The sequence below is a fragment of the Thalassophryne amazonica genome, chromosome 7, assembly GCF_902500255.1.
Source record: "Thalassophryne amazonica chromosome 7, fThaAma1.1, whole genome shotgun sequence".
Classification (NCBI taxonomy): Eukaryota; Metazoa; Chordata; class Actinopteri; order Batrachoidiformes; family Batrachoididae; genus Thalassophryne; species Thalassophryne amazonica.
Genome location: NC_047109.1, coordinates 40,188,527 through 40,203,153, shown reverse-complemented (window position 1 = coordinate 40,203,153; position 14,627 = coordinate 40,188,527). Strand labels below are relative to the sequence as shown.

The window sequence follows — 14,627 nt, the reverse complement described above, 5'->3', positions numbered from 1 at the left end:
AGAGAGACTACCAGTTGTAATCAGTCATTATCACTACCAAGGGGTTAAAAGTCATCGGCCAAGTCATGATAAAAGACACTGTTGAACCTTAAGTACCACTTATTAAAAGATTAAGTGAATGTATGTATATATTTGAGTCTTTATGTATAATTCTGACCCTGTTTGGGTGAGAGAAGATCTAAAATAAATTCATACATGTGCACTCAATCCTTGTTTTTAAAAGTCATTAATATGTATGCTGTACAATCATTCCACCCTGGTAAAAGAACAGTTCAATGACATCACTAAAAGCCCAAATTACTATGACATTCCAACCTGACCTCACACCAGTTCGTGATGGTATCATGAAAAGTGATTTACTCTATTAGTTCATGATACCATCACGAAATGCATCAAATGTTCTTGATGGTGTCATGAAATAAATAAATGTGATGGCATCACAAAATTCGGGGCAATGTGGTGGTGGTGGGGGCATAGAGGTTATGGTTACGGTTAAAAATAGTGAACTAAACTTTACTGTGTCACGAAAATGTGAGGCATTTCATCAAGGTATCATGAAAGAAAGCGAGAGGCGGGGCCTGATATTCATACCCACGATGAATGTATATAAACGTCCGACCACAACTGTATGTGCATGAAATTGAGGGAGCATTCATAAAGTTTCAGCTAAGATTTAATAATGTTTTCTCATTACTGACCAGTGGATATCATGTAGTTCCATCATGAAAAAGGAAGTGTTAGAGAGTACACAATGAAGTAACATTAGCATGATTTGGATCTTGATCTACATTGCCAAGTAGTAGCAGATCATGTGAGTAGCTGTACCATCACACACGATGCTAAAATGTTGCTGACCCTACTGGCTGATATGACAGCAAAGTGAAAGTCATCAGTCCACTTCAGTTTTTCAGCTATAACATCTGGAAACCTGACCAGTAGCTTACATCACCATAATTTCAATGCATGAGTTTTGATAAGCCCATGTCAAAGAGACATTTCTTGAATAACTATTATTTGAGTTGGGCCAGTGACGGCATGAAGGCTCAACAGTGGTTGTGCCATCACAGAACCACCCATACAAATATTTGATCGCATACACCCAAACCTAGGCTAGTTCATTGCTAATCATAATGTATTGTTTACAATGACTCACAAAGTTGTTGAAGCACAGAACATTACTGCTTGTTGTTAGAACAGGCTTAACTATTTTGAAGCTGAACAATGCAAGACAAAAATACAGAACCTGAAAATGTACTACAAAAGGTACTGCAACTGTACTACAACTGAAATTGTGTGCCCAGGAAGTCTAATTACTGGTCAGAGCTTCTACTGAAATGTTTTTAGCTGTTAAATGTCAAATTTTTCTTCTATAATGTTAACGCAGCATTTACCACCACTGTGAAATGTGTCCATTAGTGATGTTAGGATGTGTGTTGCAATTTCCACTATGGCTAGACGAAACACAGCCCATAACCACAACTAAATCTAAGGGCCCGTTCACACATAACACGTTTGAAGCCGATTAGCGCATGAAGGAGGAATTGCATGCCATTCGTGAAAAATCGGCACTGCCTCTAATGCCTCATACACCTGTCGGTACAACTGTTCACACACATCAGCGGCCGAAAGACAGAGTGTGCACTGTGAGAGCCCGTTCGATCCCTCTCACAGCAGGTGTCAGCCAAATTCCAGGTGACATACATGAACATCCAACACTGCTCACTGGACACTTAGAAAATGTGTGGCCATTTGCACTGTCAGCATGGAAATAGTGAGCAGGCAATCACTTTTGAGTTAGCTGTGACATTTGTCTAAGTCCTCCCACGAGTGTGGCAAAAATATATCAGTAATTGAATTTAACATTTCTGTAATTTATCATTACCGGACTATAGAGCACACCTGAATATAAGCTGCACCCACCAATTTTAAAAAGAAAAAAGAAATTGTACAGAAATAGGCTGCACTTGTCTATAAGTCGCGGGTCTCCATGTTGTAACATGAGATATTATTCAGAAAGATGTTGGACAGAAAGATTTTTTTAACTTTTAATTAAATACATATTGTAAATGCTTTTTTTTCTGACAAGCACGTCATCCAGCGTGGGCACATTGTCGCGTGGCATCTCTGCTCCACACAGATAACTGAGTAATTTTAAGTTTTTTTTTTTCTTTGTGGATCATGAGATCATGTCATCATCAGCCAGGATCGCCTGGTGTTTGTGGTTAGTGAGACGTTAATGAGGCGCTTTGACTTTTCTAACTTGTGGCGCAAAGACGAGACCCGATGGAGGGGCTGACTGATCTGACGGAGGCGCAACTATCACGCAAAGTGCCAGAGGGACTCTTCTTCAGTCATGACAAGGAATTTCCAGATGTTGTTTTCTTCAGGACATGTTGATGAATCCACTACAACTAACAGGTAAGACTTTATATTTATTGTGTGTGTGAATTTACCCTGCATGAGGACCGCAGCTTTCAGTCAATTAATGGACAGCATCAATTGACATATTTTGACTTATAAGAAAGCCTGTAAAAATCCATAAATTAGCCGCATCATTGTTTAAGCCACAGTGTGCAAAGCTTGTGAAAAAGTAGCATCTTTTAGTCTGGAAATTATGGTATGTCCATTACAAAACATTTTATTCCAGAGATATTTCCCAAAGAGGGTAAAAGTGACCTGATCAAATATCAGTAGAAGGGTAAAGGGGTTTAAGGGAAGAGGAAATGCATATACTGTGGGCTTAGATGTAAATGATATATGAACAGGAGAAAATGAAAAAGGAATGTAAGAAAATGTGATTCTGACCATTTCTAGTATAAGGAGAAGAAAGCTGTTCAGAATAGTGAAACATATAGAGGGACCAAACTGATATCACATACAGTGAAAATATGAGAAATGATAGCAAAGAAAAGTTGAAGGGAAGAGACCACCATTGAGTTTGATTTGATGTCAAGTAGAGGAACAACTGAAGCAGTGTTCCCAATGGGAAAACAAGTCAGAAAAAGAGAAAGTCTTGTATTTGATGTGTTTAGAGGTGAAGAACTCTATGATAGTGTGACACATCAAAGACTGGGGGCATACGAGGGAGAACTGAGTACCTGAGAAGTTTGTAAGTACTGTTCAGGACATGTATAAAGGAATGAGGAGCATGCAGTATCAGAGGCAAGATTCCAGTGAGGGCAGCTCTGTCCCAGAGATCTTCTTTAACATGTTGCATTTTATATTGTCTACACAAACTTTTGGGATTGCAAACAATTACCGTCTAATTTATAAATGCAGAGACACTGCAACAGCTGGCATCAACCTGTGACCCATCACAAACCACACATATGTGATTCGTGGATCAGAAGTCACAAGTACACATAAATCACCCACTCGCCACCCACTGGTCATTAATACAATTATTCTAATTCTCAAAGTGTAATAATAGAAGCTGTTGGACAATTACCCTGCTGCTCCTGTTGCAGATGTCTGCGAGCTGCGTGTGACTGAAATTTGCCGCTCGCTGTCCATGGTGCTGAAATGCAGCAAAAAAGAAAAAGAATTCCTCCCTCACCTTCCAAAAACAAATCGAGGGTCATTTCAAAGCATTCTCACGCATGCACTATCGGAGCATATTTGACTCTGTGTTTAAATGCACTTTTGGCTGGAGAGTTGTGTTTGTGATTATAATAGTAGGTATTTTTTGTAGTAAAATATTTTACTCCTCTATGATTTTTTTTTCAATGACATTTTAGTCAAGACAATGACTAAGCCAAAATATCTTCTCAAAATTATCACTGCAGCAGCAGAAAGATGGCTATATTCAGGAGGTAGGGATGAACCAGACATCTGCCTGGTTGGTTGCCATCCAGTTTGGTACTGTGTTTTGGTGGAATGGGAGACACCAGTGCCTGCTCCCAGGTATGACCTAACCTGCTAAGACCAGCAGTGATGTACGAGGCCCAGAAAAGAAGAGAGAGCTGGGTACATGTGGCAGAAATAAGAATGCTGAGATGCATGTGTGAAGTTAAAAAGTTGAACAGGAAAAGAAATAATGAAAGAGTTTTGAGAATGGATGCACATGGAACGAGAAAGAGGGGAAGCCGGAGCTGGAGGTGGATGGATAGAAATGGGGGATAATTAAAACCTCTGTTACACAGGGATGTGGTCCGTTGTGTCGCCTAAGAGCCACACAGCTGCCACCAGGACCTTACAAGGCTGGCTCAGTATCCTCTCACAAACAGCTGTGAAGTCTGAAGCTGCACCTGACTTCCACAGAAGAGTCACCAAGGCCGGAGGATGCTCCAACTGGAGGAGGACAAAGTGAGTTTTCAGGCAGTCACATGACTTTTTCAGTCCCTGCAATGTTTCATTTCATCTTCAACCGCTTACCCAGTATCAGGTCGCGGTGGCAACAGCTCCAGCAGGTGACCCCAGACTTTCCTTTTCCCCGAGGTACTTGAACTCCTTCACTTGGGGAAAGACCTCATTCCCTACCCGGAGTAAGCAATCCATTGGTTTCCTGCTTAGAACCATGGCCTCAGATTTAGAGGTGCTGATCATCATCCCAGCCGCTTCACACTCGGCTGTGAACTGATCCAGTGAGTGTTGGAGGAAACAGGCCGATGAAGCCAACAGGACCACATCATCTGCAAAAACCAGTGATGACACCCTAAGCCCATCAAACTGGAAACCCTCCTCCCCCTGACTATGCCTCGATATCCTGGACATGAATATCACAAACAGGATTGGTGACAAGGCACAGCCCTAGCGGAGGCCAACTCCCACCAGAAATGAGTCCGACTTACTGCCAAGTACTCAAACACAGCTCCTGCTTTGTGAGTACAGAGACTGGATGGCCCTGAGAAGGGACCCCCTCACTCCATACTCCCACAGCACCTCCCACAGTATCTCCCAGGGTACACAATCATACGCCTTCCCCAAGTCCACAAAAACACATGTAGACTGTATGGGCATACTCCCAGGCACCCTTCAGGATCCTTGTGACAGTGAAGAGCTGGTTGATTGTTCCATGACCAGGACAGAACCCACATCGTTCCTCTTCAATTGGAGGTTCAACTATCGGCCAAACCCTCCTTTCCAGCACACTGGAGTAGACTTTACTAGGGAGGCTGAGTAGTGTGATGCCCCTGTAATTGGCACACACTCTCTGGTCACCTTTTTTAAATATGGGGACCACCACCTCAGTTTGCCACTCCTTAGGCACTGTGCCAGACCTCAACACAATGTTGAAGAGATGCCTTGTCCAAAACAGTCCCTCCACACCGAGCCTTCAGCATTTGTGGACAATCTCATAAACCCCTGGGGCCTTGCACCTGAGTTGTTTGACTACCTCAGTGACTTACACCAGGGAAATTGATGATAATCCTCCATCAGCTTCCAGCTGTGTCCCTATTATAGAGGGCACTCCGGTCTGATGCAGGAGTTCCTCAAAGTGTTCCTTCCAGCGCCAGATTACATCCTCTGTTGAGATCAACGGAGTCCCATCCTTACTTGGATGGTTCCCCGTTTTCCCCTCCTGAGGTGCCTCCCGGTCTGCCAGAAGCACCTTGGTGCCAACCGAAAGTCCTTCTCCATCATTGCTCATATTGACCAATTTCTGTGAAAAGGCATGTGATCAGCATCTGCCAATCAATGCATTTCATTGCTGACCACAAAAACCGATTGCCTGTAGCTCATATTTTCAAACAGTTGGTGTTGGTTTGCAAACCTCCAATAAACTCAAAATAAGAAGGCCCTGTGCAGTGTTTCACCATGCAGAACTGTTGTACGGTCTGTAAGAGCAATGGAACATTTGAATCCTCATGGGCGGAAGTATGGTAAAATGCTTCAATACAATTAATTTAATCCAGTGGTTCCCAAAGTGGGCCGTGCGCCCCCCTGGGGGAGTGCGGCGTCATTGCGGGGGGGGGGGGGGGGGGCGCGACAAGGCTAAATATAAACAATATACTTTGTGTTGGACAGCTAGCAAACCATGGCAAATGTCAGCAGACCACCAGGGAAACGTAAGGGCAATAATGACACCGCAACAGACAATACTAAAGCAAAGTCAAGAAAATATGACGATTCATATCTCACCCTCGGCTTCACATGTACAACGGTGGGTAATGAAGAGAGACCACAGTGTGTGCTGTGCCTCAAAGTGCTAGCTTCAGACAGCATGAAGCCAAACAAGCTAAAGCGTCACTTAGAGACCTTACATCCTGCACACACACAGAAGCCTGTGGAGTGCTTCAGGAAAAAACTTCTCTGCTGTCGTGCACAACAGAATACGTTTATAAACGCAGCTGTTTCTACATCAAATCCGCAACTTGCCTCTTATAAAGTAGCCTACAGAGTTGCAAAATGTAAAAAACCACACACCATCGCTGAGGAATTAATACTGCCTGCAGCTATTGATATGGTTTCCATGATGATTGATGAAACAATTGCCAATAAACTAAAGTATACCTCTATCAAACAATACCATTGCAAGGCGCATCTATGACATGTCAAAAGATATGGAGGAGCAGCTCAATGACAAGTTACAACACAACCGTTTTGCTCTGCAGGTGGACGAAGCCACGGACAGCAACAAGGACTGTTTATTAATAACATATGTCAGATTCATCGATAGTGAGGATTTGAGGGAAGATTTGCTTTTCTGTAAACCTGTAAAAAACAGGGCCACTGCGGGTGAGTTGTTTAACATCATTGACACTTACTTGAAAGATGCTGATTTAAAATGGGAGGACTGTGTGGGAACCTGCACAGACGGCGCTCAAGCAATGGCTGGGAGACAGGGAGGGCTGCAGGCGCTCATCAAGCGCGTCTCCCCAGACGTGCAGTGGACGCACTGCATGATACACCGAGAGGCGCTTGCTTCCAAACAGCTGAGTCCTGAGCTGAATGATGTTATGACCGACGTTATTGCCACGGTAAACTTCATCAAAACACGACCTGCCAAAGCCCGGATTTTCTCTGCCTTGTGTGAGGAGATGGGCTCCGACCACACAGCTGTACTGTTCCACAGCGAGTCCCGGTGGCTGTCACGGGGGAAGGTTTTGTCCAGGGTGTTTGAATTGCTGGATGAGATCAAAATCTTCCTGGAGGAGGAGGGTAATGAGCTTGCCCACAAGTTTAAAGATAACTTCCTCATGAAGCTTGCATAACTGAGTGACATGTTTCAAAAACTTAATGAACTTAATCTGAAGATGCAGGGCACTAAGACACACATCCCACAGCTGGCAGATAAAATCACATCATTCACAAGAAAATTAGGGATGTGGGAGCAGCGAGTTACGGGGGGGAATATAGACTCATTTGAAAGCTTGAAGTCATTCATTGACTCAAACAAGCTGCAGAACACAGTGATCCCATGCATGAAAAATCACATCTCTGCCCTTAAAACACATTTCCAAAAGTATTTTCCAGTGCAAGATTCATCAAAATATGACTGGATCAGAGACCCCTTCAGTGCAACTCCAGCTGATGACTTTAGCACAGCAGAGGAAGAGCAGTTCATTGATGTCACCTCAGATTCAAGGATGCGACTGGAGTTCAAGTCCAAGACATTGTCTGCATTTTAGACTGGAGTGGAGAAGGAGTACCCACTGCTGGGCAGGACAGCCTTGACCACACTCCTCCCTTTTGCCACATCCTACCTGTTTTTCTGCTGTTGCCTCCATCAAGACAAAGTACAGATCAAAACTGGACATTGAAAATGAACTGAGTGTGGCTGCCTCACAGCTGCACCCAAGACTGGGGAAGATCTGTGACACAAAACAAGCCCACTGTAGCCACTGACTTATTGCAGGGCTGGAAGAAAACATATTCAAGATGTTCAATGTTTTATTCACAGGGAAATGTTCATCCTCAGACATTCAGAATTTTAAAAAACAGTTATAAGCTGTGGTTGTTATTATTTCTACAAAAGTTCAAAGTTTCATTGAGGTTTATTCTATATAAACAATAGCAGTTTGTGACTGAGTGTTTGTCATACATTTACATGTTGATGTGTACGGTCAGGGGTAGGGGGGGCCTGAGACAATTTTGATTGGCCAAAGGGGGGCCTGGCAGAAAAAGTTTGGGAACCACTGATTTAATCAGACCTTTAAAGACCAAACACTTGTTGGAGTACGGTGAGTTTTCAAGGCTCACGGCAGAGAATGAAAAGAAGAGCTACAGCAGCTACTATCAGACAGCAGCCCAACACAGTCCAAGCTCAAATAACACTCACTCGTATGAGCGTGGCAGTCAGAAGGCGAAACAAATAACTTGAAAAATAACTGAATTCATTGAGTTAGATGATCACCCTTTCTCAAGGGTAGAAGGCAACGGGTTCTGCCGACTGCTCTCTCACTTGGAGCCCCGCTACGTGCTACCGGTGTTATGTGCCGACGCGGGTTGAGGAGCGGACCTGCGTCTGACTGAACCCAGCGCTAAATAACCAGAAAGTGGTTCCAAAAACAAAACATTTATTTCCCTTTCTGTGCAATAATTGTGTACAACATAAGATATGGTTTGTCTGGCGGAGTGAAGGACGGCGCGCTCTCCAGCGCCCAAAGGGATCGAAGCCCGGCGCTTCTGGACTCAAATTCACCGCCAAACACCCCCCAGGTGGACACGACAAACTGACTCTGTGAAGGATAGAAGAGGTGAGGTAAGTCAACAGCTACAACTAATATCCTTCAAAGGCACACACTATCAGCAACACATTCAGGTCTGAATTTAAGCTTTATGTAAATGAGCAGCTTCTCACAACAGGTGGAGGATCATCAGTCCGCACGCCACGGCCGTGAGAAGCGAGCTGCACAATTCTCATCAATGTTCAAATATACTGCATAACAAAATACCAAATTACTATTAACACTTATTCAGACAATCAATCACTTCTGATGTGTGCTGACAGCATGTGTCCCTCACCCGTCCTCCTTCACAGGCACGATGTGTCAAACCCAGGCACGGTCCTCAGCGTCTCACAGACGAATGTCACAAGGTCGAGTTCCCGGCAATTCTGCTTGAACCACTCATGGCTTAAATGCAGAACGCCATCTAATTATCTGCTTCACCTGAAAGTCCTTAAGTCCGCACGTGAGCATCATCCACAGGTGCTGCGAGTCATTAGGCCTGCACGTGGACATCCTCCACAAGTGCAGCCAATAATGTTGATGAGGGTGAAGGATTCTTCTGCCAGCACCTTCTCCACAGACAAAAACCAGTTTGCATACCACCTGGAGAGCAAAGAACAGAAAACAACACAAAAACATCCAGCCAAACCCCCCAACACACAACAACCAGGCCATAAAGAAAAAGGAAAACTCTTGTTTTTCTTTGACAATGCACAACAGCATTTGCCAGAGGTGGGACAAAGTCACTGTCAAGTCATTCTCAAGTCATGAATCGGCAAGTCTCAAGTCAGCTTGCAAACAATTGGTAGTCATTATGACTTGAGACTTGATTTGAGACTTGCCGATTCATGACTTGAGAGTGACTTGCTGGTGACTTCGTCCCACCTCTGGCATTTGCTCATGCACAAAACAGTAAGCCATGCTCAGGTATTTTTTATTTAGTAACTTATGATATTTTATTTGAATTTAATCTGCATTTGACTTGAATATACCTTTTTACTTGACATTATTTGATTTCCGCAATGTTGTGAGATATATTGCATTTTATTTATTTGACTTTCTGCATTTTTGAGAGCCTTAATGTTTTCAATCTGTTAAAGACTGTGTTACTGATAGCAGGTAAATTTAGGTGTTTTTCAGTTGTCCTTTTGACTGAACAGTTGCCGCATTGTGCCTGCAAAGTTTTTATATATTTTTCCTTGAAGAATTAAGTAAAATATGAGTTTTTTCTAAATTAAGGTGATTTTAGCCAGCAGCACTCATCATAACTAAATCAAAAAAGTTACAGCCAATCCATGTGATCAGAATCGGTGATCGGCATTCAAGGCTGATCAATATCAGAATCAACAGCATAAAACCTGATCGGCGCATCTCTATGTTAATTATGAAGTGATCCAATTTTGTGCAGATTTAGCCAACGCTGCCCCTGTGAATGAAAGAGAAATGTATGCACAAGATAAATCCAAACTGAAGAATGTGAAAAATTAACCATTTAATATTTAGCTCATTTTGCTCTCTCTCTCTCTCTGTCTCTCTCTCTCTCTCTCTCTCTTTGTATGCACAAACAGTGAGGAAATATGATGGCAAACCACTCAAAATCCAGCATATACTGTATGTCAAAAAAGTGGCAGATCTCCATGAAAATGTGACATCATCTGTAGCACACCAACTCTACGGGAGACAACAACACCAACATTAAGTTCACTGTGGACTCACCGCAGTTTTGTCCATTGTTCTGTAAATTGTATAATCCAGAGTTTGACTCACAGAAGTCAGTGTGGAGCACGGTTTGAGGATGACAAAGTGAGTTTTTGGACAGTAACGTGACTTTTTTCAGTCCTGTGTGAATGATGGAGAAACACATGATAAATCCAAACTGAAGAGTGTGAAAAATTAACCACTTAATATTTAGCTCATTTCTCTCTCTCTCTCTCTCTCTCTCTCTCTCTCTCTCTCTCTCTCTCAGTATGCATGAAAAGTGAGGAAATGTGATGGCAACCGACAACGGCAATTGAAGCGGTTACAGAGAAAGGTATTTTTGCATCCCCTCTGTGGATTGGCTACGCTTTAAGCTGCAGAACAGACGCACAATTGCCACTGTCGTGTGCAAAGGGGGCCTAAGGAAATGGGTGTGAGTGGATTGGAGGTGCAGGAATGGGTTGCACAGAGAAAGTGTATGAGAACCATCAACCCGACAGAAACATGGAAAAAGATGAAAGTAAGGAGAATAGGACAATATTTCCCAAATAATCCTATTAAAAAAATCCATTCCGTATTTGATGGTACAGTTACTCCCCTTGTGGATCCACAGGTTTAATTTTGATGTGGATGCCATTGAGTGAGCGAAGCACCAGTCTGGGAATGATCTTAGGTTTCCTTGTGGGGTCCTCTATCAGCTCATATCTCTTCAGTGTCAGTGAGATGACCACTTTCATCTCATTCATGGCAAAGTTTTGACCAATGCAGTTCCTAAGGGAGGAAAATACATAAAAAGAAGCAGAAAAGTGAGGCATACCAAAGTGGATCAAACTGCACACTGATAATGGAACACAAACACCTAATAATATGTTTTATTAATATTGTTTTATTACACTATGAAATGAAGCAAGAAACAAAAAACTGTCCAAATATTTGGAAAATGTCTTGTGTCAGAATGCCAGTAAAAACTCAAAATTCAATACACAGATGATGATATGAATCAATCCAACAACTATGTCAACACTTCATAGAGACAATTCCAACTTTTTTCAACTGTCTCATTATTCAGAATAAAGGTGGCAAACTGATAATAGATCTCCACTAAAGGTCAGTGTGATAAAGGACATAAAGTATCTTTGCTGACACTGTTGGAGTTACTAGAAGAAGTCAGTGGTCAGTAGTGAAGCAGAGCGATTGTTTTTAAGCAAATATCCTGTTAAGAGCATGTTTTAAGTCGTTCTCACAGAGGTTCGTGTCTAGCAATGCCTCATATAAGCATATATACGTCTACATGAGGCTATATGTCTATATATGTCTATATAGATATATATAGACAAACAAACACATTCACACCCGTATGCACACCTACGGGCAATTTAAAGCTTCCAGTCCTCCTAACCTGCATGTCTTTGGATGTGGGAGGAAGCCAGATCACCCAGAGGGAAACCACGCAAACACAGGGAGAATATGCAAACTCCACACAGAGCCACAGGTGGGAACCAATCCCATGACCTTCTTGCTGTGAGGCAACAGTGCTAACCACTAAACCACCATGCTAAATATACTGCAAAAAAGTTAAATCTGGGTCTCCATTTATCAAACTGTGCATGTATGGACAAACTTTACTATGTGTGGAAATACAAATAAATGAATAAATAAATAAATCATACACACATCAGTAAGTATCAGCTGTTGATAAATTCCATATGTTCTAAACCACCATGCTAATACATGTTCGTGGTGATTTGCATTTCAAAAAGCCTGCAATTAACAATATGTGGTTCCAAAACATTCACGTAACAACTATTAGTATTGATTTACACTGTCGGCATCTGATAAACCAGTTTCACTTTAAGCGCCGCAGGGACTGCTGGGTAAATTCAAGGCTCACAAACACAAAGAACACACAAAAAATGAATAAATAAAAAAATAAAACCCAAAACACTGTCATCATCTTTCAAAAGCAGTTAAACACAGTATTAGAAGTCACAGTTTATCTCAGTATTAGATACACCGTCATTTACAAGCTAAAAGCTGACACTTTTGTCACACGCATTGAACCCTGCGGCTTAAACAACCAAAATACATCCATTAATGCATTGATTGGCAGAATAAAATACACGTAGTAAATATAAATTCATACCTGTTAGTTTCAGTGGTATTCATCTGAATAAATAATCCACATAAAGCGTCCTTTTTTAAAAATCCAAAACAGTGTCTAAACATGAAGAAAAGTCTCTCCCTCTGTACACGCAGCTGCGTCATGAGAGCTTCTCTCCCACCACAGAGTCTTGTTGATTAAATTACAGCCACAAAGAAATAAAAGAAAATAATGTTAAAATTAGTCTGTTTTGTTTTTGTGTCAAGTGGACGAGTCACTGTAACGTCCAAAGTGAACCTGAACTACACTACCCACAATGCCCCCTGCGTCGAGCCACCAATCACGTGAGCCAGTCTGCTAAAAACACAACAAACAGGCTAAAATGTTTGATTTTAGGGTTTACAAACATTTTTGACCATTAAACTTTAGCAGCAAAAAAAAATGTTATTGCACTGAAACTTATCGGAACTAAATTTATCGGAAGATAATTGGTCCGATGATGGTTTTAAAACTTATCTGAAAAGCTAATCCGATAGCAAAAACATTAGCTTCGATAATTATCTGCTATCGGATTATCTGAACTCTGCCAACCACTGTGTAAAATACAGTAAAACCCGCCTAAACAGTCATTGAATTAATTGGATATTCACACTCACCGGACAAAAGCAAAAGTCACAATGTTTTGTATGGTTTTCCATGTAATAAACACCGTATATACCGGATTTTGTATAATAGGTTTTCACTCACATCGGACAAAACCTCCCGTCCCACCGCAATGCATTTCATTAAAAACCCCTCGCATGTACCAGACACAGCAGTCTGGGTGTGTCCAGTCACAAACAGAGGTATGAAATGAAGTTCAGCACTGACACTAGCCAATTCAAGGAAAGTACATACTTTATTTCCTTAATTAAAAGCCCAGGCATTTATTTTTTCAAACCATGCTCAGACCTGGCACCTAAATGCAGCAGGCCTTTATGCAAGGCCGGTGATTATTATCAAAATGCTGCTTGCTGCATGCACTGTAATATGTTGTTAAGTTTCACACATATCCCTGGGTGTGGCAAACCAAATACAACCACTTACGTACAACGACAGAGACCGCAAGGGCTCTGATTGGTCACTTTTCCGGTTTCATTCCTTGCTCTTTCCTCATATTTTAAAAATTTTTGCAGTGTTTACCCCAATTACATTTCGATCATGGATCAAATAGAGGAATGTTTGAGCAGAAAAATCTGCAAATATGACCAACTTTACAATAAGGAGTCTAAAAACTACAAAGACACTCAAATCACTCACAATTCATGTAGGGAAATTGCATGTACCGTTATGTTGGTTTGGAGGTTGAGGATTGTAGAAAGAAGTGGAGCTCGTTGAGGCACAAATTAATCCAGAAAAACACTGTTCCTGCAGTAAATTGCATTAAGACACCCACCAGCGTGATGGAGAACTTTAAAAGGGTCATGCGCAAGTCGATGTCATTGCATGGCTGCAGAGTTACAAAGCTGGCTTAGTGGTTAGAACTGATGCCTCACAGCAAGAATGTTGTGGTATTGCTTCCCGCTCTTTCTGTGTGGAGTTTGCATGTTCTCCCCGTGTCTACGTGGGTTTCCACCAGGCACTCTGGTTTCCTCCCATAATCAAAAACATGCTTATATAGGGTCAGCTCCTTTCTCTGCCCCTGACCAAGACAGCGTCTCTACATCTGGAGTTGGCAGACTGCAGACCAAACGGTCCCCCCCTAAAAATCCATGCCACAGCACACTCAGCACAGCCACAACACACTCAGCAAAACAACAGCATGCTTAGGCTGAGGCTATAGGTATGACCAGGCAGATTCAAATTTCCAGCCCTGTATATGTGTTGGCTATCTCTGTTTATTTAATCCCTTCCTTCAGCTACTTTATGTTCTCAACTGTTAAGCACCTGACTGTCCTGTACAACCCAGTTTGCCTTCCTGTCTGAATACTTTTGTGTGTAATTTTGTTATAAATTTGATTGCAAAACAAAGTCTGCATGAAGGACTTCAAATGTGTTTGTCTTTTAACCAAGTATTTCCACTTAGTTTGGGGAGTCCACCTCTTATAGTTCTGCTGGACAAACTTTAGCCCATTAACTATTTATAAGACATCAGCATTACAAAAACAAATGTTGGGCAATTGTTTTGATTAAAATGATTGGCATTTGGCTTATGTCTAAAATAAGTTAACCCGGGC

The 14,627-nt window shown here is 42.0% G+C and overlaps 1 protein-coding gene across 1 annotated transcript in view; it reads right to left on the bottom strand.

Moving 5' to 3' along the window:
• Positions 1-10,663: 10,663 nt before the first annotated feature.
• Positions 10,664-14,627, bottom strand: part of LOC117513818 (cytochrome P450 4B1-like) — a 122,134-nt gene continuing 118,170 nt past the window's right edge. Inside the window, exon 12 of the mRNA XM_034174047.1 lies at positions 10,664-11,081. Within this exon, the coding sequence (XP_034029938.1) occupies positions 10,901-11,081 (181 nt within the window). The 3' untranslated portion in view covers positions 10,664-10,900. The remainder of the gene's footprint in view (positions 11,082-14,627) is intronic.